The sequence below is a fragment of the Glycine soja genome, chromosome 15 (assembly GCF_004193775.1).
Source record: "Glycine soja cultivar W05 chromosome 15, ASM419377v2, whole genome shotgun sequence".
In the NCBI taxonomy this organism is placed as follows: Eukaryota; Viridiplantae; Streptophyta; class Magnoliopsida; order Fabales; family Fabaceae; genus Glycine; species Glycine soja.
The window spans coordinates 4,955,582-4,980,017 of record NC_041016.1 but is presented as its reverse complement, the minus strand read 5'-3'; the positions used below and the strand labels follow the sequence as shown (position 1 = coordinate 4,980,017).

Here is a 24,436-nt window from a genome sequence, read left to right as displayed (position 1 = left end):
TCTCACACTTCTGATGTTAATCTTGACAGGGCCCGCTTGATCTACGGTTTGGTGAGCCGCATGGACATGGATGTGGGCAGCTTTATATCACAGCAGATCAGCCAGATTGCCCAGTCCAGCACCTCGAGGCTCGGGTTCCCAGCGTTGATTACAGCGCTGTGTGACATTCAGGGGGTGGTTTCTGATACCCTGATCTTTGAGTCACTCAGCCCTGCGATCAACCTAGCCTATGTGAAGAAGAACTGCTGGAACCCCGCCGACCCATCGATCACTTTCCCTGGGCCTCGCCGCACACGTACCAGAGCTTCAGCATCAGCTTCCGAGGCCCCTCTTCCTACCCAGTCTCCGTCTCAGCCATCCCAGCGACCGCGACATCCACCTGCTTCCACCTCAGCATCCATGGACATGCATGGGCAGATGCTGAGGTCCCTTCACGTTGGACAGCAGCTCATCATGGAGAATATGCATAGGCTGTCCCTACACCTGCAGATGGACCCCCCGCTCACCACTCCAGAGGCCTATCGTCAGCGAGTCGCCTGGCCAGGAGACCAGCCTTCCACTGACAGGGGGGAAGAGCCTTCTGGAGCCCCTGAGGATCCTGCAGTCGATGAGGACCTCATTGCTGACTTAGCCACCGCTGACTGGGGCCCATGGGCAGACTTGGGCGGAGGCAGTTGATTTTTCTTGATGTTTTCCTTTTATGTTTTGATGTCTCTTTTATGTTTTGTTTTCTTTTGTGTTTTGTGGTCTGTTTAGGTATTAAAAAGAAGTAGTAGTAATAATATGAGAGATTTAGCATTTGTTTTCTGAATAATAATTGCATGATAACTTGAGCGGTCATAATTTTTGAGCTTGTTCTGAAAGGTTGAAACACTTGAGAGGCCACGAGTCCTTGGAAACATTGGTTCTGGAAGCACGAGTCAGGTCAGGAAGTGGAACATGAATAGCACAAGGTGAGAAGGATAGTCTGATGGAACAAGGTCATAACTGGTATGCCGTATACTTGCTTTAATTCCGGTGAGAGTGTGAACTTAATTGTGAGAGAAAACGCCTGTTTTTAAGTTCCTGGTTTTGCATCACTCTTGGATTGTTAGAATAGTTACTTAAGGTGGAAATGATCAAGGCCATGTTTGTTATATCTAGCTACTTAGCCAAAAAGCCAACCCGACATCATTTTTTTTCCCTTGCACCCATGATTGAGCCTATATATCATATTATTTTATTCTGAATTAACCCTTAAGCCAATAAAAAAGATAAGTCCTACCCTTTAGGATGATAAGAGAGCAAAAATGGGTTATAAAGGTCTTAATTTGGGGGATTTTGGAAAATAGGTAGCTAAGACAATGGTACAGCACGTAGTAAGAAACCTCTTATAAACTAGAAGCCCGAAAAAAAAAAAAAAAAAATCATCATGAGTAAAATAAAGGGCAGGAACAAAAGAGGTGTCAAAAGAAAAATGTTGCGGGGAAATAAAAGGGTTAAGAAGAAGGCATCGGAAAGAAATTTTTGCTCTCTTAATCCTACTTTTAATCTTCAAGAAAAACCATGATTTTTTGAGCCAAGCCCCAATACAAGCCAATAAAGTCCTTAGTGATCCACCTGAAGGTAACTAAAGATAACTGTACTTGAGAGGAAATGCAAAACTTTGGAATCTTACTTGCAGGTTGTTAGAAAATTGCAGACACTAAACCATACACTTGTGAGCAGAGGAATACACCAGCCTTGTGAGGAAAGTAAGGCAAGCCAGATTTGATCAGGATTCCAAAGGACTGACTAACCACTTGTGTGTTTTATGCTTTCATTTTGAGATGTTGACAGATGCGGAAAGGACCACTGGAAGAAGGAGGAACTAAGGCCATTGACAGTGTTGAAACACTCAGAACTTGTTTGAAAATTATTTCTATTTTTGGTTTGCTTGGGGACAAGCAAAGTTTAATTTGGGGGATTTTGATAACTGCTAAATAATTGTGAATTTATAGGAGTTAAATAGTCAAATTTTGGCTTAAAATTAATTATTTAGCAGTTATTTGTAATTAAAAGTGAGAAAATTAATTTAAATTGAATTTCTGGCTGCAGATACGAAAAATAAGGTTGCATTTAGCAAAAGTGGCACAGAAAGGAAGAAAAAAGAAGAAATTCTGAAGCAGGCCCAGTCCAATAGGGGCGCTCAGCGCGCATCAGGCGCTAAGCGAGCAACTAACTGGAGGCGCTGGGCGTGGCGGAAACCGTTACGCGCGCTAAGCCAGCCAGGCGCCCAGCGCCCGATCCAACAGACGCACAGGCGCCCAGCGTCCGATCCAACAGAAGCACAGGCCCAGCGTGCATGGCGCGCCCAGCGCGCGATCTGAACGCGCTAAGCGCGAGGTGTGGCGCTGAGCGCAACTACGAAGGCCCATAAGCCCACTTCAGCCACTATAAATAGAGAGGCAGTCCCAAGGGAATAGCATCCCATCTCAGAGCATCACTCTCAGTACCTCAAGCCTGAGTTTTCTTCCCTCTCTATATTCTTTGTTTTGTTTTGTTAGCCTAGCCTTTCTTTCATCCCCAGTTGTAAGCCCTCAATGGCCATGAGTGGCTAAACCCCTAGCTAGGGCCTGGCAGGCCTAAAAAGCCAACGATGTACACTGAGCTTCAAGAGTTATCAATGCAAAAGAATTTATTCCAGGTTTTTCTGTTCTATTTCTTTTCTTTTATTCTTGCATTCATTCTTAAATCTCTTTTTGGGTTTTAATCGCTCGGGAGAGGGTAATTGTCAATAATATTTAAGATTCAATGCATGCATCAGTTTTAGGGGTTAATCGCTTGGGAAAGGGTAACACCTAATAGAACATCTAAAGAAAAGAATCATTGGGTTAGCATTGCTAGGCATAGAATGATAACTCACTGCCCATGCATTTAAGCAACATCTAGAACTTAATCTTAATGCATTTTAATTATTGAATCTTCACAAAGGCATTTGGGAGATAGGTAGTTAAAATAGGCTTGCCAACGTGAGGCATCAGGGGCAAGTAGTCAACAGATGTGGGTAGAACTAACACCATTTCATTGATAATGAATATCATACTTACATGCATCGTAGGCCAATTGGGTTTGTCTGGTCTTGGCATTTCTATCAATTGTTTTCCCTTTTATTCATTTATTTTAGTAATAGCACTCTTTACTATTCCTACTTTCATTTCTACTTTACTACTTTACTCCCACTTACAAATTGAGAGGTATTGAAAAGTGCAATAAAATCCCTGTGGACACGATACTCGGACTTCCGAGCTTTACTACTTGTCACGATTTGGTGCACTTGCCAAAGTCCTAACATCTACCAAACAAAAACACTTCCCAGGATTATGGATTTCACAAGTCTCATACTTACTGTGTTCATAGTTTGCTGCTTTGGTCTCTGCTTGAGTTCTGGCAACGATACCATTACATCAGGTCAATTATCTCTTTGAGTCCAATGTCATATGGGTAGCTAACAGAAACCAGCCACTAAAGAAGAGCTCTTCTGGAATTATTCAAATTTATGAGAATGACAATCTTGTGGTTTTAGATAGCAACAAAAGGGTTGTTTGGTCATCAAATGTGGCACATATTGCAACAAATTCAACTGCAAAACTTTTAGAAACTGGAAATCTAGTCCTGCTAGATGATGCCACGGGAGAAAGTATATGGGAGAGTTTCCAACATCCTTGTGATGCTCTTGTGCCAAAGTTGAAACTTAGTATTAAAAAAAAACATGTGAGAAAGTACGCATAACATCATGGAGAAGTCCCTCCGATCCTTCTCTTGGGTACTACTCTGCTAGTCTTGAACGCCCCAACATTCCAGAAGTGTTTTACTGGGTTAATAAAACGCGACTTATCGGACTGGTCCACGGAATCGTCAGATTTTTATTGGCTCGCCCCAGATGTCACGTGGTTATCTATATGGATGGAGTATGATGAATGACGAAGATGATGAAACTGTTTATCTTTCTTATAATTTGCCAAGTCAATCTTACTTTGCTATCATGACATTGAATCCATAGGGTCACCCTACTATCACATGGTGGAGGGACCGAATGTTAGTGTGGAAGGAGGTGTTGCAAGGAAGCTCATGTGGTCGTTATGGTCATTGTGGGGCATTTGGAAGCTGTAATTGGCAGACTTCACCAATATGCATCTGTTTGAGTGGATATAATCCTAAAAATGTAGAGGAGTGGAATAGAAAAAAATGAACTAGTGGGTGTGTGAGGAGTGAGCCACTACAATGTGGTGAACACATAAATGGAAGTGAAGTCTGCAAAGATGGGTTTTTGAGGCTTGAGAATATGAAAGTGCCAGACTTTGTACAAAGGTTAGATTGTTTGGAAGATGAATGCAGAGCACAGTATTTGGAGAATTGCTCTTGCGTGGTCTACGCGTATGACAGTGGCATTGGATGCATGGTTTGGAATGGAAACTTGATTGACATACAGAAATTTTCTAGTGGAGGGGTTGATCTTTACATTCGTGCGCCACCTTCAGAATCAGAACTTGGTATGTTCTTTTTTGTATTAAGTACTATTAGTCAATTAGTGCAAATCTAAGTTGTTTGATTTGTGTACCAGGGACAATTGAAAGATGGACACGAAATAGCATTGAAAAGACTTTCAAAAACCTCAGGACAAGGTTTAGAAGAATGTATGAATGAGGTATTAGTGATTTCAAAGCTTCAACATCGCAATCTTGTCAGACTTCTTGGTTGCTGTATTGAACAGGAGGAAAATATGTTGGTATACGAGTTTATGAATGAAGTGGTGGTCATTTCTAAGCTTCAACATTGCAATCTTGTCAAACTTCTCGGCTGCTGTGTTGAAGGAGATGAAAAGATGCTCATCTATGAGTTCATGCCAAATAAAAGTTTAGACGCATTCATCTTTGGTTAGTTTATACATCTATGTATTTCACCTTCTATACATTCAGGTCACTCAACATTAGTAAAATGAAAAATGAACAGTTTATTTAGATTCCAATTTATTCAGTTCCTGTAAGCTAGCATATCATTCTGGCTAAAAAAAATTCTTGTTCTTTTTCTTTTCAGATCCACTCCGGCATAAACTGCTAGACTGGACAAAACGTTTTAATATGATTGAAGGAGTTGCTCGTGGCTTACTCTATCTTCATAGAGATTCTAGATTAAAAATTATACGTAGAGATTTGAAGGCAAGCAATGTCTTGCTAGATGCAGAGATGAATCCAAAAATATCGGATTTTGGTTTGGCTAGAATATATAAAGGCGAGGATGAAGTTAATACCAAAAGAGTTGTTGGCACATAGTAAGTATGCCTAATAGTACTTGCCATTATCAGCATATTTTTTGCTTTGAGAATTAACTCTTATGTGATCTAAATAAATACAGTGGCTACATGTCCCCGGAACATGCAATGGAAGGACTGTTTTCTGAGAAATCAGATGTCTATAGCTTTGGTGTTTTGTTATTGGAGATTATTAGTGGAAAAAGAAACACTAGTTTTCGTAATGATGACCAGTCTCTCAGCCTTATAGGATATGTAAGTCTCTTCCTACCACTGAACCTTCTTATTTACCTATCCCTTTTTTGTTGCTAATACTTCCATTCATTTTCACACATGTTCTATGCTGCTGTAACTTAGGCGTGGAATCTATGGAACGAAGACAATATTAGGTACTTGGTTGATCCAGAAATATCAGCTTCAGGATCAGATAGTCATATTTTGAGGTGCATTCACATAGCTTTTCTATGCGTGCAAGAAGTTGCAAAAACTAGGCCAACTATGACTACTGTACTTTCGATGCTTAATAGTGAGATTTCCCATCTCCTTCATCCTAGGCAAGTTGGATTTGTTCAGAAGCAAAGTTCATCTAGTTTAGAGTCTTCTTCTCAGGAAAATTAGTGTAACTCCAACAACCATGTAACTCTTGCTGAGATGCAAGGCAGATAACCATATGGAATCATTTTAACTGTAAAAAAATAGCTGCCATTCTATATGCTGAAGATATTAAATAGACGATAATTCAATTATATTTATAGACTAGCAGTCTTGTTTTATAGATTATCAGAAACCCTTCTACTTGTTAGAATTGGGAACTTTGAGGATTTGACTTTTCTGGACTTCTAATATAACAGTAATTCTTTAAGGATGGCTTTTAATAAAACTAACTTGCAGTAGTGCTAAGTAAAATAGATTAAGGATATGTTCAATTAAATAAATGAGAAGTGAGTTGATCAAATATCTACAATAAAAAACCACTTAACAATACATGCTTTTGGAAAGAATAAATGACAATGGACCAAATCTGAAATAGAGAAAAATAAAGTGGTAATTCAATCTATGATGAAAACTCAGAAGTCCAACCGCTAAACGTGTTAACACTCAGTGCCATGGTCATCATGGAAACTTCCATGAAACATATTTCCAACCATGACTAAAAACATTTTTTTTCAACTTAATAATATACCGACTCTATTATTTAATGATCTTAACGGAATTAGTAGCCATTTTCTTTTCTTCTCTTTTCTCTTCTCTGTGCTACCTCTATGAGGTCTTATGGAAATATAGTATTGTAAGTGGTTGTCATCAATTCAAAATTGTAGTCTAAAGCATCAAAGCCAGGGATTGGAAAAAGGATCTGGACATCTGGTTGCCCCTGTCATTATTTTCTAAGTTGAGTTTCTATTGATTGCTATGTGGTTTTTCTTTTGGTGAAAAAAAAGTATAATACTTCTCTAAGAAACTGATGTTATTAATAATGTGATCCATTGTGGGATGAGAATCACCATGTATATATGATTTTTTAGGTTTGGTCAAATTAGTTGGTTTGCTGAATTATGGTGATAACTTTGGCCTATAATGGGTGGAATCTAAGGCAATTGTTATATTATAAGGCTAGGATTTTGCTATATCTATAATTGTATACTCTTTCCATCAAAATTTTAGTTATAAAGAGGGAAACTCAGGCATATACTCTGTTCCTGAAGTACATATTACACAATATTTGGTTTCATGCTAGTATCCTATTGTTTGAGCGTATACCTCTTTGAATCTATGCACTTATTCAAAATGAAATGAAAATCATTTACCACTTTTTCTAAAGTATTATAAAATTTAGGGTTGACGTATTCCATATAGTATATAGCACTTATATTTCAGGACTCATTACACGGAAAAATTTCTTCTCTTAAATGCACTAAAGCAACGCCAGGATTATTTGTGCGCTTAAAATCGTTCAATCACAGAGTAATCTTAGTAGATACAAAACTGACATGAGATTACCCTTATACACCCAACGAAGAGAAAAAAAATCTGCACCAACCAAATGCACACATTTAAGTCATGGAGACATTCAACTTGCTTCTTGTTACATGTTTTTATTCCGTCTTTCTGACATTATCCATCTTTCATTAAAGGTCTTGCCACTTTCGACCATTTTGGCACTTTAAACAGTTTGAAGTGACGGTATATTTACATTAGGATTCCTTAAAGAATCAATAATATGAGCAGCAAAAGGAAATCAACCGAGGGTGAAAATCATGGCACTGGTCAGACACAGAAATTTTGGTATTCTAACATGTCAAATGTTAGGCAAGGTGGCTTGTTGTCTTTTGAGCCATTTTTAATCACTCTTTGGTGTTATTTTTTCCATTTTTTCTGCTGCCCATTATAAGACTTCTTGTCTGCACGATGCTTTCAATATTAGAGCTACAAATTGTACTACAAATTTATCTTAAAAGCCTTCATAAGTGTATTTAGAGAAAGCAGACAAATATAGGTGTGATAAAACATGAATTGAATTTGAAAGTAGGTAGTTGAACTTATTATTATTTAATACTAGCATGCTACCTTGTTCTTAAAACAAAAATTCTTGATTACACACATTGGCCTTTTTCCCTAAAAGATACATTTTTAACCTGCATAAATATTTTGCGGGGTCATTAAAATGGACACGTTTAAAGACAATATACAATTGAGATTGAACATATGCATTACATGCAATTATTATTAGTATAAGTTTTTGTGCTAACACGGGTAAGCAAACGAAAACAAGGTAAACAAGGAAAACATCAGCCTTATCGTGGTGGCTAAGCTGGAACCATAAGAAACCTTTACTGCTGACATAGTCACTATAAAGAGTAAAGACCACAATTAGTGTCAAACACTTCATTCCAAAATAATTCATAGAAACTTGAGTGCTAATTGATATCTAGAGTGAGAAAAAAAATGTATGATAAATATGATGTAATAGAAAAAAATTAATAAACAAAGAAATAGTGTGTTAATAAAGTTTTTTATATATGAGTCATTATATATCATTATTCTATTCCATTTTTGTTTTAGGTTTATAAATTAAAATATATGTTTAAAAATATTTATGATTTTTATATAAATTTATTTTGACTTTTTTTTAATGTTTTTAGAAGTTAAACATTATAAGTTCTAAAAATATATATCACATAAGCAAATGGACTCCAAAATTTGAATGTATAGAAAATTTTGTGGTGTGTTCAAATGTAAAGGCCTTGTAGAATTTGCATATGTCCCATTGGCAAAGCCCTTAGGCCTAAGCAAAATTAATATGTTCCAATTGACCTAGTACTATATGGACACGTGGCATGTGCAATGGACCAACGATTCTAACCCGGTTTTTCGTACAAGGCTGATGCTATTCACACTCCTTTTTTTCTCTTTACACTCTCCACTTTCTTTTTAAGTTTATTTTATATTTCCCAAAATATTGCTCTTTCCTCTCAGCTTCACATCCTCTACTTTTTTTTTGCAAATTTTATGAAGATTACTTCCTATAATATAATTTTTTGTAAATTACGGAAGCTAGCTTTTGTGATGATTTTTTTAAAGTATTAAAGATATAAACATATGAAAAAACTAATTTCTATAAAGAATATAAGCGAAGAAAAAAATGGTGGTGTAAATTCCATCTTCCCCTTGCTAATCACAAATTTGTCAACTAGAAGATTAAGAACTAAGTCTAAGACATAGGTAAGACCCGTATTATTCATCATTTAGGTAAGTTAAGGCCCGTCTCATACTCTCATTCATTGTATAGGTAAATGACACCAACAAAATTACGGGGCTGATTTATATATGCTAAGAGGCCGAGACCGAGAAAAACCTGTTAATTGTTATTGCCGACTTTAAAAAGGAAACATCAATGATTTTTTTTTTATATATAAAAAAACGCAGATATAAAAAATAAAATACCCATTAGGATCGATTTTAGTGGTGAGAGTTGGAAAAATTTGGACAAGATCCTAAGTTCTAAACTTATTGTCATAATTGTATAAAAAAAATGCAAAAGCAAAACAGAGTATCGTAATTAGATGTATTTTTCAAGCACACATCATTAAAATCCTTATTCCTCATATATTTTGAATTGTACACTTTTTTTTAACACTCATCACCCCCCCCCCCCCCCTCCCCCTTACTTTTGTTGTAAATTTTCTAAGTTAAACAATGCGATGGCTTAAAAAATGACATCTCTATTTAATTTTTCTTGTGTTTTTTTAAGTATTGTGAATGATATAGCATAAAAATTTTATATATAGCGATCCTTTATACTGACAGCTATATTACTTGCGATTGCATGTTACTATATGTAACGTGACACTTGAATCTCAAGAAAGGAATAAAATCGTTGGCCGAAGAATCCCATAGATGTCTTGAGTTTCATGCACGAAATTCTGAAAGCGATAAAAGTATACCAATTAGCAAAAAAGGTTTCAGAGGTAGGTCCAATCCAATGTTATCCTACATTATAGTTCACAGCAATATATAAACATCATATTAGATTTGCTTCTACAATCAAACAAAACACTAGTTATCTCTTGTCCTAATAGAATTAGAGCACCCCTTCAGAAAAATGGCTCATCCTCCCTCACAATCGAACTCTACAGCAGCCAATAAGCCAAAACGTTCCAACCTTCTCCATTACATTGCCATGTTTATAGTAGCCTTGATCATCCTTGTAGGCATAGCTGTGATAATAATTTGGCTAGTTTTGAAGCCAAAAAGGTTGGAGTACAGTGTGGAGAATGCTGCAATCCACAACTTCAACTTAACGGATGCAAATCACCTCTATGCCAACTTTGATTTCACCATAAGATCCTACAATCCCAACTCTAGAATCTCCATATACTATGACACTGTGGAGGTGTCAGTGCGTTATGAGGACCAAACTCTAGCCACCAATGCTGTTCAGCCATTCTTCCAGTCACATAAGAATGTGACCAGGCTGCACGTGGCCCTCACGGCGCAATCCGTGGCCCTGTATGAGTCTGTGCCTAAGGACCTTAGGCTTGAGAGATCCTCTGGGGATATTGAGTTGGATGTGTGGGTGAGGGCAAGGATAAGGTTCAAGGTTGGTGCGTGGAAGTCAAGGCATCGTGTTTTGAGGATTTTTTGTTCTCCTGTGTTGGTGCACTTTTCTAAAGGAAAGAGTTTCGAAAGGGCACCTTGTGAAGTAGAACTCTAAACAAGCAAAGCACGTCAAATGGCCAAGGCTCACTCGCATGCATGTTCTCTCTACCCTTGTTATTATTTGTTCTTTTTTTGGTTTTATAATTTTTCTGAGTTTGCCATTGTTAGTTGATGCTATGATTCTTTTGTCAGCGTTGTTGTAATTGTTCTCCTGGCTTGTTAATTAGTTTTGGTTTTCCTATGTTGAAAAATAGTTGTGTCATGTGTGGATATACGAAAGAAGGAAAAGTGGCTGTCATTCATCCAATTGATGCAAGATTGTAACTTGGAAGCATTGCCTGTATCTTCCTTCAAAGTTATACAGTTTTTATTGGGTTACTGCATAATAACACTTTGACTTGGTCAGTGGTCATATCATGAGACTTTTGACCAGATTGGATTTCAGATTTTTCAAATCTTGGAATTCATTGATTATAATCGTACAAAAAGTGCAGCCTAGGGATGAAAAAAAAAACTCATTACTAGATAGGTTACTGGTTTTCACATAATTAAGGCCATCGGCATTCATTCAATACCAAAATGGTTGTGCTGCATTTATGGCAGCAAACGAAATGTTTTGAGAGAGGATCATGATGGAAAAACTAGGGAAAGAAATTTTACTTGATGACGAAAAAATGATACATCTTTTAAATTTAGGCAGTGTAATGCACCCAATCAATCGTACTGTGATAATTAAGTTGCACAAAAAATAAATCCTTAAAGTAAAATCTGAGTATATAATACACGCACAAATCTTATAGCACACAAATAGAGCATCAATCTCTATCAGGATTGGCGTGTCAATGAAGCAATATTGTGAAATATGAAGTCACACAGACAGCCAATAAATTGTTAGAAGTGAATTTGAGGGTCAAGGGAGGACTTGTTGATATATTCCAACTTCAAACATAGTTTTCTTCAAAAGAATTTAGCTGAATGATCACATGAAAATTCACATATTGATCAACTCTTGATATAAAATTTCAGAAACGGTGCTCTAACTCTGCATATTAAGAGTGCATGATACACTGGTTCATTCAGGCAATGGGATTCAGTACGCACATGTTACCTGTTTTTCTCATTCTGTCAAACTATTACATAAATTTTGTCACTGCCTTAGACACCATTATAGTGTCTCTATTAATGAAAGACCCTGAAACTGTGACCTCTAATGATGGTACATTCAAGCCAGGATTCTTCAGCCCCGGAAAGATGTCAAATCGCTATGTAGGAATCTGGTATCTCCGAATCCAATGTCATATGGGTGGCCAACAGAGGCCAACCACTAGAGGATTCTTCAGGGGTTGCCAGTTGTCACCATATCCGACGACAGAAACCTTGTAGTACTCAATGGAAGAAAACAAGTGATGGTTTTGTCATCAAATATCTCAAGCATTGAATCCAATTCAACCGCCCAACTTCTAATTAAATACTGGAAACCTTGTTACAGGCAAGACAATATGGGAGAGTTTCAAACATCCCTCTAACACATTCGTCCCAAATATGATAATTAGCACCAACCAAGTCAAAGGGGAGAAAGTTAAAGCTACTTCATGGAAAAGCCTTTCTGGTCAATATGATTCTTTCTTTGGGACCATTTTCTTGATTTCAGAAGGCAGGTTTACACATCCTGGATCAACAGACAACTAGTTGGGAAGCGGGTAATTCAACAAGGTAACTGCGATATTTATGGCTTCTGTGGCGCTTATGGAAGTTGTGATTCGAATAAGTTGCCAATATGCAGCTATCTGAGAGGTTTCGAGCGGAGAAACCGTGAGGAATTGAATAGGCAAAACCGGACAAGTGGATGTGTGAGAAGGGAAGCAACAGCAGTGTGAGAGAACCTTCCTGTTTTTAATTTTGAAAACATTGCAACTGCAACAAATTACTTGAATTTAGCTAATAAGCTAGGCCAGGATGGTTTTGGTTCAGTGTATAAGGAACCATAGTCACGTGAAGTTTGATTCCATCAATAAGCTGTGAAATTTTAAATTTTTCTTAAAATCTTCTTCTAGGGAGTATTGAAAGATGGGCAAGAAGTAGCAGCCAAAAGACTTTCAAGAGCATCTAGACAGGGGACACAAGAATTATGAATGAAGTGACTGTAATTTTAAAACTTCAACACCGCAATCTCGTAAGACTCCTAGGTTGCTGTATTGAAGGGGAGGAAAAGATGTTGATCTTTGAGTACATGCCCAATAAGAGCTTAGATTTCTATCTATTTGGTTAGTCCCCCTTGATTCGTTATTTTTTTTTTTGTCTAAGTTGTGAGGACAAATATGAAAGCCGTTTATCTTTCACTGGAGTACTTTACTACTCAATTTCAAAAGATAAATTTTTCTTCTTTTCATACTGCTTCTTCTAGATTACCTCACTTTCTATTGTTTCTTCAGATCCAGTCAAAAAGGTAGTCTTAGATTGGCAAAAACGACTTAATGTAATTGAAGGAATCTCTAGAGGTTTGCTTTATCTCCATAGAGATTCTAGATTAAGAATAATACAGAGACCTGAAGTCGAGTAATATTTTGTTGGATGGAGAATTGAATCCAAAAATATTGGTACGGCCAAAATCTTTGGAGGCAGCAAAGATGAGGCCAATACTAGAAGGGTTGTGTGAACATAGTAAGTTTTCTTTCTTTTTATCCAAGGTCATATTATCATGCAAAGCGCCATAATAGTTAACTTCATGTTGAAATTTAAATGCAGTGGTTACATGTCCCCTGAATATGCAATGGAAGGGCTGTTTTCAGAGAAATCAGATGTCTTTAGCTTTGGAGTTTTGCTGTTGGAGATAATTAGTGGTAGAGAAAACTCAAGTTTTCGTAATCACGAGCTGTTATTGAGCCTCTTAGGATACGTAAGCCTTTTCAAATTAATTCCTAGTTTGATTCATAAATCTCTACTTTCTTTTGCTGCTCACTAATAATAAAAATGATAAACTTTCAAATTTACATGCTAGCATTTATCTTTTTTTGTTATTTTAAGGCATGGCAACTATGGAATGAAGAGGAGATTGTATCTCTGATTGATCCAGAAATATTCAATCCAGATAATGTCAATCACATATTGAGATGCATACACATCGGACTTCTATGTGTGCAAGAATTAGCAAAGGAGACGCCTACTATGGCTACTGTGGTTTCAATGCTTAATAGTGAGGTTGTGAATTTTCCTCCTCCACGACAACCCTCGTTCATCTAAAGACAAATTGAGTTGAGAGGAGAGTCGTCTCAACCGAGTCACCATTCAAATCCCATCAATAATGTCACTGTCACAAATTTGCAAGGAAGATAGACGTTGAGTATGACAATTTGAGTTCAGAAGATAGATAGTTAGTTGTCTGAATGTGATTCCATTAATAATGCTTGGATTTGTTTGTTTACATACTAAACAAATATGTAAAAGAATTCTTCTCATTCTCGTCATCTTCTTTAAATCTAATGAATAACGAAAATAAAAGAATTACTCAAGATTAATTCTAATGTATTTATTGTTAATTTAAAACCAATTAAGATAATTACAAATATTTTAATTGAAATCAACAGTAAATAATAATACACCTTTACTTTACACTAATTAAACATGGATTGTCTCATGTCGTAACTCATAACCATGTCCTTGCTTTGAGAAGGACATTTCGAAATGCATACAAATAGATTAGATTATTGTGCGTGTAAGAGGTTGCACAAGATAGGCCTAGTGTGGCCACGGCAATCTTCTTGATGCTGAATAGCCAAATTGTCACTCTCCAAAGGCAGAAAGCGTTAGGTGCAGGCTGATCTCAAGAAAGAGATGGATGCTCCATTTACAATACAAACAGACTAGTCACCATCCTTTCTCTGTTTATGGATCATTATTTTAAAATAAAAATAGGAATAGTGTTTTTATGCCACACCTTAACAACATATAACATTTTCTGACGCACCTTTTATTTTTTATTAAAATTTATTAGAAACTATAAATTATAAGTGTGACTAATTATTAAATAAAAAACAAAACTCATAGAATCTTTTAATTTCTGATAAATTTCAGATAATAATAAAAAAATGTGTTTAAAAAATATGTTAGATAGTGTTATTAACATTCATCATTTTCTTTTTGTATAAAAAAAACGTTTATCTTTTTGTTAATATTTTTTATTTTTTATTCTATTATATTTTTATCCAGATTAGTTGAGGCTCAAATATGGTATTCAGGGTTGTTGCTATCTGCACCCATGATTTTCTAACCTACAACTTAGCCTTCTTTCCCCAAAAGTCTAGCTTATTCTTCACCCCCATCGGCCCTATCAGTGTATCTTCGTTTACCTCTACACTGTACCTCTTTCTCCTCAGTTGCTACATCTCCTTCTGTCACTCTTATTTTATACGAAATAAAAGTTGATGCCTTCATCTTTTAATTGGTCATATACTCATATTACGAACTCACCTTATGATTCATCGTATTAAAAATGGCTAATTTGATTTATTTACTGATTTTAAATTGGTGCCAGAATTTTTAAAAGTTTTAAAATGGTTCTTTATTTAATCAATGACACTCTAGTCTTTTAAAAAAAATTGTCATTTTTTTATTTATTTTTTAGCATGATTTTGAATTTTTTTATACAAGATGTAAAGTTTATCTCATTAAATTTATATTCATAAAAATTATAAAAATCAATCCATATTTGAAAAAAAAATTCATAAACATTAGGACATATAAGATTAGTCTAATAAGAGAAGGTGAGAGATCACAAATTCATATGTCTTAACTCACATTTTTAATAAAATTAATAAATTAATATTTGTCGATTAAAAAAAATTCAAACATGATGAACAACACATGAAAAGTGAGCTTAAAAAATAATTAGAAAAAAAATATGATATTAAATTTTTTCAATTTTTTGTTACTCATTGGATTTATTTTTCATGCAATATGTGTTTTGTACTTTATTTATGTTCATTTTTATTCAAACAATAATTGATTCTCATAGCTTTCATCTAAATGAATTTAAGGGAACAAATTTTACTTCTTGGATCAATAAAAAATTTCAAAATCATATTCAAAAATCAAGAATGTTTTTTCTAAAAATCTAAAGTTTCATTAATTAAGAGATCATTTTAAAACTTTTAAAAATAAAATAACTAATATAGAAAGACAAATAATATTTGATAAAATTAATTAAAAAGTTAACTGGTGATAGAAAGTTGAAAGCGGATAACTAGAAGCTTTTAGACTATCTTATTAAAATCATAAATATTTAGTAAAACTAACTTTTCAAGAAAATAAAAAAATGTAATATGAGATAAAATAACATATTTTTAAAAAAATAATAAGAAAATTGAATAAATACTTTAAGGATAAAACAGAAATAAAATATAAAAAGTTAGAAACCAACATTTTTAAATAATATTTTAAAAAATACTAGAAATTTTTTTTAAAAAACTTACTAACCAAATAGTTAAACAATTTTTTTTAGTTAATAAAAAAATTTAAAACTAACTTAAATATGTCTTGCTGAGTAGTCAAAATAAAATATTTTTGCTTCATTATTTATTAATTGATTTTTAATTTAAATCAAAATAACTTATATTTGTCCACTATTTGACTATATTGTGGTTGGAACTTTGTCCATGTGGACGTGCTATAGTCCAGAATTTGTTCACTTATTATTTAAATTAGCATTTAATATTTATTTAATTCAAAATTATAATATTTGTTCAAATTTGATTTCCATGAAATTGAAATGGGCATTGGACTGATTTTTCACGTCCCAACCCACATTCCAATCAACAATGTTATAATCATTTATACGTATTTTACTTAAAAATTAAATAGATCACTTTTATTTCATAATAACAACAATAATTTTTTGAATTAATATTTTTATGATAAATAAATTTTTATTTTTAAAATTATCATATAAATTTTGTATATATATTTTGGATTAAAATGTTACTAGTTGATTTTTTATTGTCAATCAAGACATCTTGGTTATTTTACACATGAATTCTAATTAATTCCCAGAATAAATACAAATAAAAATAAACATTGAGTATAATGAAAATGTGGGTGTTATATAAAACCCGTGAGTGTGATGGATCATATGAGTCACATTTCTATGAACAGCCTCAACCCGTGCATGTCTAGATATCAAGCAACACCGCCCACAGAAATTGTTACTTGTTAGGACGAAGAATGAAATAGAGAAGATTTTTTTTAAATAAAATAAAATAAAAAAATATATATATTTATTAGATGAATAAAATAGAAAATATCAATAAGTTATTTTTCTATTTATTCAGAAAAATAAATATTAAATAAAAAACTAAATTGTGTATTTTTAAAATTAATTAAAGAAATTAAATTTAACTCAAAATAATTTTCACTTTATTATTAATAATATAATAATCATTTTCGAGCATCTTGTTTTTGATTTATCATATTATTGAACTCAAAATAATATTACTTTATTCTAAAACATTTATTTAACTTTAAAAATCATAAAAGAAAAATAAAAAAAGCTTCCCCTCATCAATTTTACTCTACTTGAAGAGAGAATAATCGTTTTCGAGTATCTTATTTTTGGTTTATTAAAGAAAGCGGGGAAAAAAATGTAAAAATAAGATAACAGCAAAAAAGAGTAAAATAATAGAAAATAAAATGGAAAGAAAAAAAGTTTTGAATATAATAAAATAATAAAATGATAGAAAAACATGATAACAAAACAATCTGAATTTAGTCGTTTTAGTCTCTCTTTTTTTTCTTGTTTTCTTTCTAATTTGGGTGGAATAAAAATGGTAGTGGGATTCCACAGAACTTTCTGTCTTTCTTTTAGAATTAGAACAACCAAAGAAAGAAGGGAACAAATTTTAAAAGTTTTTGTTCTTCTCCAATCCATTCCTTTCCTTCTCCTCTTTTGCAAACAAACAAAGTGTTAAAAGATTCTTTTTTCCTCCTTCTAAATAATGAAAAAAAAAATAGTACTTTTATTTTATTTGCCTCCATTTTCACATGTTCATACATACGCTAAATGTTTGGCCACCAAACTGGTAAAATTCATTTTAGAATAGAAGAAAATGTCAGACATGGCAACTGTTTTGTTAAATGAAAAGGATAGACGAGTCAGAATAATAATAAAAGATAGATAAGTTGATTTATTTGTAAATTATTAGGATTTGATTGATTAAGTGTTATAAGTTAACTTAAGTTTAAAAGTTGACTTAATTATTTAAAAGAGTCGCGCTTATTTTTTATTTTACTTTTGGTCGATACTGCTGGGACGTAGAAAATGATTAAACAAAATGTGAGATAATGTTCGAATTACTCGGCTTTGAAAAACGCTCACGTTTATGTTATGTTTGTATTTATTTATTTATTTTTGTTGAATTATATGTTTGTATTAGAATAAAAAAATAATTAATAAAATGAACATATTTATATCATTTAAATTTTGTTTATTCTAAAATCACATTATTGTTTTTTTCTTGTTATAAAATTATTCCTTTATCATAAAACTATTTTATATTTTAAGAACTTTATTTAACTTTTTAAGAAATTAAAAAAATGAAAAATAGAAAAAATTTCCACTTTTATTTTAAGTCAATTTAAGAAAAAAATCTGATAAGTCTTAAAAATATCCTCATTTTTTCATTTTAAATAACTTATAAAATTTTGATATTTTCTGTTTTTGGTTCTGGCACCTAAAATTGTAGTAGTGTACGTGTATGATTACTGTTACTTTTTAATACTAAGGATAGCCGTGAAAAACAAAGTGCGGTAATGTGTATCAGTTGGAAAGGTGAAGTGAACCTTTCTACGGAGGGTTCTCTTCTCTGCCGCAGTGGAAGCCATTAATTCAATGATTAGTCTTAATAATACAACTTAATGCCGTACCTTTTCTCTTTTAATAATTAATTATTTGCTTTGACAAATAAAAACAAAAATAATATCAAGTTACCTATATCCTACTACTGTATGAGTGTGACCTTGTGTTCCATTCTCAACTCCGAGCCGTGTTTTCAAACAACCACAACACAAACAAACGTGTCTTCTCAATCAAATGAGGTCGTGTTCTTCTCCCAAACTCATTCGGTCCAATTAATACGTTCCATCTTCTCCCTTTTCTCATTTCATCACAGTCACACCCACTAACCATCTCCATTTCTCCTTTTATGCTTTCATCACTGCCACTCTCACCGCAACAGCTCATACTAATACCATGGCAGCGGCGACGATAATCTACTTTTATTTTTTTCTCTTCTCCTTCGTCTCTTTCCACCATTTATTGTTTTCTTTCGCAGCTAGTTCTAAGACCAGGATCACGCAGGGCGTCACGATCAGGGACAAAGAGCATGAAACATTGGTGTCAGAAGAGCTCAACTTTGCGATGGGTTTCTTCAGTTCCGACAACTCCTCTTCCCGCTACGTTGGAATTTGGTACGACAACATTCCCGGACCAGAAGTTATATGGGTCGCAAACCGCGACAAACCGATCAACGGCACCGGAGGAGCCATCACTATTTCCAATGACGGCAACCTCGTAGTCCTCGACGGAGCCATGAACCATGTTTGGTCCTCAAACGTTTCCAATATTAACAGCAACAACAAAAACTCCTCAGCATCGCTTCATGACGATGGCAACCTCGTTCTCACATGCGAAAAGAAAGTGGTTTGGCAAAGCTTCGAGAATCCAACGGATACATACATGCCCGGTATGAAGGTGCCAGTGGGTGGATTGAGCACTAGCCATGTCTTCACTTCATGGAAATCAGCCACGGATCCTTCAAAGGGAAACTACACTATGGGGGTGGATCCTGAAGGGTTACCTCAGATAGTGGTTTGGGAAGGGGAAAAAAGAAGGTGGAGAAGTGGGTATTGGGATGGTAGAATGTTTCAAGGGTTGTCCATCGCAGCAAGTTATCTTTACGGTTTCACGCTTAATGGGGACGGTAAAGGTGGTAGGTATTTCATATATAACCCGTTAAACGGCACGGATAAGGTGAGGTTTCAAATAGGGTGGGATGGATACGAGAGAGAGTTCAGGTGGAATGAGGATGAGAAGAGTTGGAGTGAGATTCAAAAAGGGCCTTTTCACGAGTGTGATGTTTATAACAAGTGTGGGAGTTTCGCGGCGTGTGATTTGTTAACGTTGTCCCCTTCTTCGGATTTAGTACCTGTTTGTACTTGCATACGAGGTTTTGAACCGAAGCATAGGGATCAGTGGGAAAAGGGGAACTGGTCGGGTGGGTGTACGAGGATGACTCCGCTCAAGGCTCAGAGGATTAATGTTACTTCTTCTGGGACTCAGGTTAGTGTTGGAGAGGATGGGTTCTTGGATCGTAGGTCTATGAAGTTGCCCGATTTCGCACGTGTGGTTGGCACGAATGATTGTGAGAGAGAGTGTTTGAGCAATGGTTCTTGTACGGCGTATGCCAATGTTGGATTAGGGTGCATGGTGTGGCATGGGGACTTGGTTGATATTCAACATTTGGAAAGTGGAGGGAACACATTGCACATACGCCTCGCTCATTCTGATTTAGGTAAGGTAAAGAGTCCCTTTTGTTTATGTTTCCGTAAATAACATTTTCAATTTTGATTTTGACTTTAAAATTGTCTATGAATATGAAGATGATGACAAGCTTCTATGATGGTCAGGTTCTAATAACATATATTGTGACTTGTGTGTCTTCAAATTATACAGATGATGTTAAAAAGAACAGGATTGTGATAATATCAACGATTGGGGCGGGGTTAATCTGTCTAGGAATCTTTGTATGGCTGGTCTGGAGATTCAAGGGAAAACTTAAAGGTGAAATATCCATCTCCTTAGACCCTAAATTTCTTCTCTCCCAGATACTTTGCCAGTAAGCCAAAGGTGTCAAATGCTGTTTTTGATTTTGACTTGTCTATGTTTCTCATTTTCTCTCCAGTTCTGCCTACAGTTTCCTCAGTTTCTTGTTGCAAGAGTAGTGATGCACTACCAGTTTTTGATGCAAACAAGAGCAGAGAAATGTCAGCAGAATTTTCAGGATCAGCTGACCTTAGTTTGGAGGGGAACCAATTAAGTGGACCAGAATTTCCAGTTTTCAATTTTAGCTGCATTTCAATAGCCACAAACAATTTCTCTGAAGAAAATAAGCTTGGGCAAGGGGGCTTTGGCCCTGTCTACAAGGTAAAAATGCTTCTATTAAGCCCATCTTTTAGTAATAAAAAAAAGTCTTGCTAAAATGTAATGAAAATTATTTGCTCCATTTACCAGGGAAAGCTTCCAGGCGGAGAACAAATAGCTGTTAAGAGGCTCTCAAGACGGTCTGGCCAAGGTTTAGAGGAGTTCAAGAATGAAATGATGCTGATAGCCAAATTACAACACAGAAATTTAGTTAGATTAATGGGTTGCTCTATTCAAGGGGAGGAGAAGTTGCTGGCATATGAATACATGCCAAACAAAAGCTTGGATTGCTTTTTATTTGGTATGTTTCTTCACATAAGCCATGTTTGTTTCTTTCTGCATTTTTAAGTACCATGAAATTTTCTTAACAATTTTGCACTTTTTGGTTAACATCATGACAGATCCTGTCAAACAAAAACAACTAGCTTGGAGAAGACGTGTTGAAATCATTGAAGGCATTGCAAGAGGATTACTTTATTTGCACCGGGATTCAAGACTTAGAATAATACATCGAGATTTAAAAGCGAGTAACATTTTGTTGGATGAAAACATGAACCCAAAAATATCAGACTTTGGCTTGGCCAGGATATTTGGTGGGAACCAGAATGAAGCCAATACAAACAGAGTAGTTGGTACATAGTAAGTATACTTTGATTTTGCTTGTATTTTGAGTCATCCACTTGTAAATTCTTACCTGGACCAGGCTAATCTTAATATAACTCTGCTGCAGTGGTTATATGGCCCCTGAATATGCAATGGAAGGTCTGTTTTCAGTAAAATCTGATGTATATAGTTTTGGTGTATTACTACTAGAGATTTTGAGTGGCCGCAGAAACACTAGCTTTCGTCACTCAGATGACTCAAGCCTCATAGGATATGTGAGTACCCCCTATTACACTTTTTTTGTATCGATGCAATTTGCATAAATAAGTTATGTCAATTCTTAGTTTTGCTGAAATTTCTAACATGTTTAAAAAACTAGTTTGAAAAATGTGTGTAAAGTTGCAACATTTTTAATACAAAGTTTATTGAAATGCAAGAAACTGATGTTTTATGATGGAATGGGTGTAGGCATGGCATCTTTGGAATGAACACAAAGCAATGGAGCTTCTTGATCCTTGCATTCGTGATTCTAGTCCTAGAAACAAGGCTTTGAGATGCATACACATAGGGATGCTATGTGTGCAAGATTCAGCAGCTCATAGGCCAAACATGTCTGCTGTGGTGTTGTGGCTGGAAAGTGAAGCAACAACTCTTCCCATACCTACGCAACCTTTGATTACTTCAATGAGGAGAACTGAGGACAGAGAATTTTACATGGATGGCCTTGATGTTTCAAATGATTTGACAGTCACAATGGTGGTAGGGAGATAGAAATTGATTCCATTCCCTTTCTGTGTCAGTTTTGTTTGCACTTCTCTTTCACCCTTCACAAGTACATACATAGGGCTCATATTGTTTTACTTTTCCCTTATGGCCCTGGTGAAATTAAACTATACTATACCCTTAATATTGAATTCGCATTTGTATATATCAATTTGTATTTTGAGACTTCAGAGAAATGTGATTTGTTACCTGACAAATAGAAAGAAAAAGGACTAGGATCACTTTATATGGGGTAGGCAAGTATGCAACAGAGAAAATTTAAACTAGTTTCATATCATAAAAAAGAAAATTTCAATTTTAGTTTGTCGACTTTAGGTGCTATCAGTATCATGTTACATGTATGCAGGTGTAGGTAATTTTGTCTTCCACATGCACAGAATAATTCCGGAAGTCAACAAACTAACCTTTTCTTTTACACGTGATTTGTCCATTATTTTCAACTGCAGGAATTACTTTAGTAGATAAAATATATTTTCAGCAATTAACTTTCATAGTCCTTTTTTTATATACTTTTAGGATTTGTTTCGACAGGAAAATGTAAATTAGAAAGAACAAAAAATAGATTTAAAATTACATATATCACAAAAGCAAAAAACATTATTTAACGTACACACTTTTTTTTAAAAAAAAAGAACATGCACACTATTTCTAAAGTAGATATATAAATGCAAACTATTAAACTCCTTAAAAGTACACATAAGAGTAACTCACCAACTATTGTAAACTTTAGTCCCAAAAATATGAAAGTAGATCGTTGTCTTTAATTATAACGCTTCTTGTACGATTTCTTTTATTAATTTTTAGGGTAATTAAATTACACTTACATATCTTGAGATTTAATAAAATTTGATTTGATATAGTACTCCTTTATTTATTTTTTCACTCCACACAAATCTTCTTTAAGTTACATGTTAGATTACTTTTTTGTCACTTAATTTATTTCCTGGTTCAACACAAATATTTTTAAAATTCTTACAAAATTATATTAAGTTAGGGAAAGTCAAAGTAATCTAAAAAAGGATATTGGATAAAATGTCGTTAAACTTCAACAAATATAAGTGGAGTTTATCCTAATTTTATCCAACGGGCGTAGATTTTATCAATTAAATATCATTAAAAATATCATTTTTATTTATTTCTATCGAAATTAAAACACTAGAAAAAAAGACGGGAAACTATATTCCACTCTTCTACCAGTATCCTCATTTTCTCTAATGCCTTATTAGACATTTGAAGGACTCGAATTTATGATTTGTTTCCTCTCTCTATCAAGCATATTAATGAACTTCCAGTCACTTTCTTTGAAGAAGCTTCCTTTGAAGATCATCTGTCGGATGGAACTTCCTTGCAAATTCCATGGTTTTAAAATTTCCTATCCCATCATGGTCAAGTTTCAACAACTTTTAGTCATTAGGATCTAGAAACAGAATGAGTCTAGAAACAAATAGTACTCTTATTTAATGAATTTGAATTACGTAAACATCAAAATATAAATAGCATTAAAAAATCAAAATACAAATATTTTGTCCACTAACAAGAGCTATTTAATGAATTTGAATTACGGAAACATAACAAATGGTCATTAGTAAACCATAACTTCGTTGACAGACTTCAGTCAAGTTAACGTTTAGTAAAACTTTCCGGCCGTAATTACCTTTTTTTATTATTATTATTATTGAAGGGAGAAAAAACCCCAGAACAAAAGTAAACTAGAAGTCCCACGGGAACGCGGTGGCCGGAACAGCACAAGAAAGAAAAGCTGGGACTGAATCAAAAACATCATTCTGTCCATTTAAGGAAAAAGCATAATTAGCTAACTAATCAGCTACTTAATTTTCCTCTCTTAAAGTATGACGCCAAGAAATTGCTAACTATAAATAAGTTTATCATCTCACTAATTAGTTCCTTAACTTTTATATAATTTTGTAAGAAATTTAGAAAATGTGTTAATGAAAAGAATATACTTTTTTATATAAATTAAAGAAAATTTGTGTGGAGTGAAAAAAACAAAGGAGTACTATCAAATCAAATTTTATTAAATTTCAAAAGATGTAAGTGAAATCTACCCTACAAATAATAATAAAAAGTCACATAAGAAACATTATAGATTTATAATTAAAAACTAATTGATTGGACATAAGTTATTAATGTACTGAGGTTAAGGTTTAATCATTAAGTTAATATTTGAGTTTAATTCTTAATAAAAAATAATTTTGTGTCAAATTTTAATCAGTATATCTTTCTCTTGATGAACTGGACAACTGAGAAAAAAAATCATAATAGACGCCGTTCTAGTTCATATTTTTAGGACTAAAGTTTACAATAATTGGTACTTGCTAGCTTTTTTTTTTAATCAAGAAGTTGGTAGGTTACTCTTGTGTGTATTTTCTAAGGAATTTATTAGTTTACATATTTATATATCCAATTTGCATGTG

General features: G+C 34.3%; 3 protein-coding genes and 1 pseudogene across 3 annotated transcripts; all 4 read left to right on the top strand.

Annotated features, from left to right (window-relative positions):
• Positions 1 to 1,818: 1,818 nt before the first annotated feature.
• LOC114388085 lies at positions 1,819 to 6,015 on the top strand (annotated as a pseudogene).
• Positions 6,016 to 9,791: 3,776 nt separating this feature from the next.
• Positions 9,792 to 10,870, top strand: LOC114387306 (uncharacterized protein At1g08160-like). The gene has a single exon (XM_028347460.1). It carries the CDS (start codon positions 9,870 to 9,872, stop codon positions 10,479 to 10,481), a length of 612 nt encoding a protein of 203 aa, XP_028203261.1. The 5' UTR covers positions 9,792 to 9,869; the 3' UTR covers positions 10,482 to 10,870.
• A 639-nt stretch (positions 10,871 to 11,509) lies between these two features.
• LOC114388084 (G-type lectin S-receptor-like serine/threonine-protein kinase At1g11300) lies at positions 11,510 to 13,666 on the top strand. Its single transcript, XM_028348419.1, has 4 exons — positions 11,510 to 11,703; positions 12,210 to 12,299; positions 13,172 to 13,322; positions 13,451 to 13,666. Exons 1-4 carry the CDS (start codon positions 11,510 to 11,512, stop codon positions 13,664 to 13,666), a joined length of 651 nt encoding a protein of 216 aa, XP_028204220.1.
• A 4,762-nt stretch (positions 13,667 to 18,428) lies between these two features.
• LOC114388326 (G-type lectin S-receptor-like serine/threonine-protein kinase B120) lies at positions 18,429 to 22,227 on the top strand. The gene is made up of 7 exons (XM_028348747.1): positions 18,429 to 19,986; positions 20,148 to 20,255; positions 20,377 to 20,618; positions 20,706 to 20,916; positions 21,017 to 21,254; positions 21,346 to 21,493; positions 21,687 to 22,227. Exons 1-7 carry the CDS (start codon positions 18,666 to 18,668, stop codon positions 21,987 to 21,989), a joined length of 2,571 nt encoding a protein of 856 aa, XP_028204548.1. The 5' UTR covers positions 18,429 to 18,665; the 3' UTR covers positions 21,990 to 22,227.
• Positions 22,228 to 24,436: the final 2,209 nt, after the last annotated feature.

What these genes read in the sequence shown, in the direction of transcription:
- LOC114387306 (XM_028347460.1), top strand. Translation starts at nt 9,870, where the DNA reads ATGGCTCATCCTCCCTCACAATCGAACTCTACAGCAGCCAATAAGCCA.
- LOC114388326 (XM_028348747.1), top strand. Translation starts at nt 18,666, where the DNA reads ATGGCAGCGGCGACGATAATCTACTTTTATTTTTTTCTCTTCTCCTTC. An exon ending in ATTCAAGGGAAAACTTAAAG is followed by an intron (nt 20,256 to 20,376) that starts GTGAAATATCCA and finishes TTTTCTCTCCAG; the next exon opens with TTCTGCCTACAGTTTCCTCA. An exon ending in ACTCAAGCCTCATAGGATAT is followed by an intron (nt 21,494 to 21,686) that starts GTGAGTACCCCC and finishes GAATGGGTGTAG; the next exon opens with GCATGGCATCTTTGGAATGA.
- LOC114388084 (XM_028348419.1), top strand. Translation starts at nt 11,510, where the DNA reads ATGGGATTCAGTACGCACATGTTACCTGTTTTTCTCATTCTGTCAAAC. An exon ending in AGAAGGGAAGCAACAGCAGT is followed by an intron (nt 12,300 to 13,171) that starts GTGAGAGAACCT and finishes ATTTAAATGCAG; the next exon opens with TGGTTACATGTCCCCTGAAT. An exon ending in TATTGAGCCTCTTAGGATAC is followed by an intron (nt 13,323 to 13,450) that starts GTAAGCCTTTTC and finishes TGTTATTTTAAG; the next exon opens with GCATGGCAACTATGGAATGA.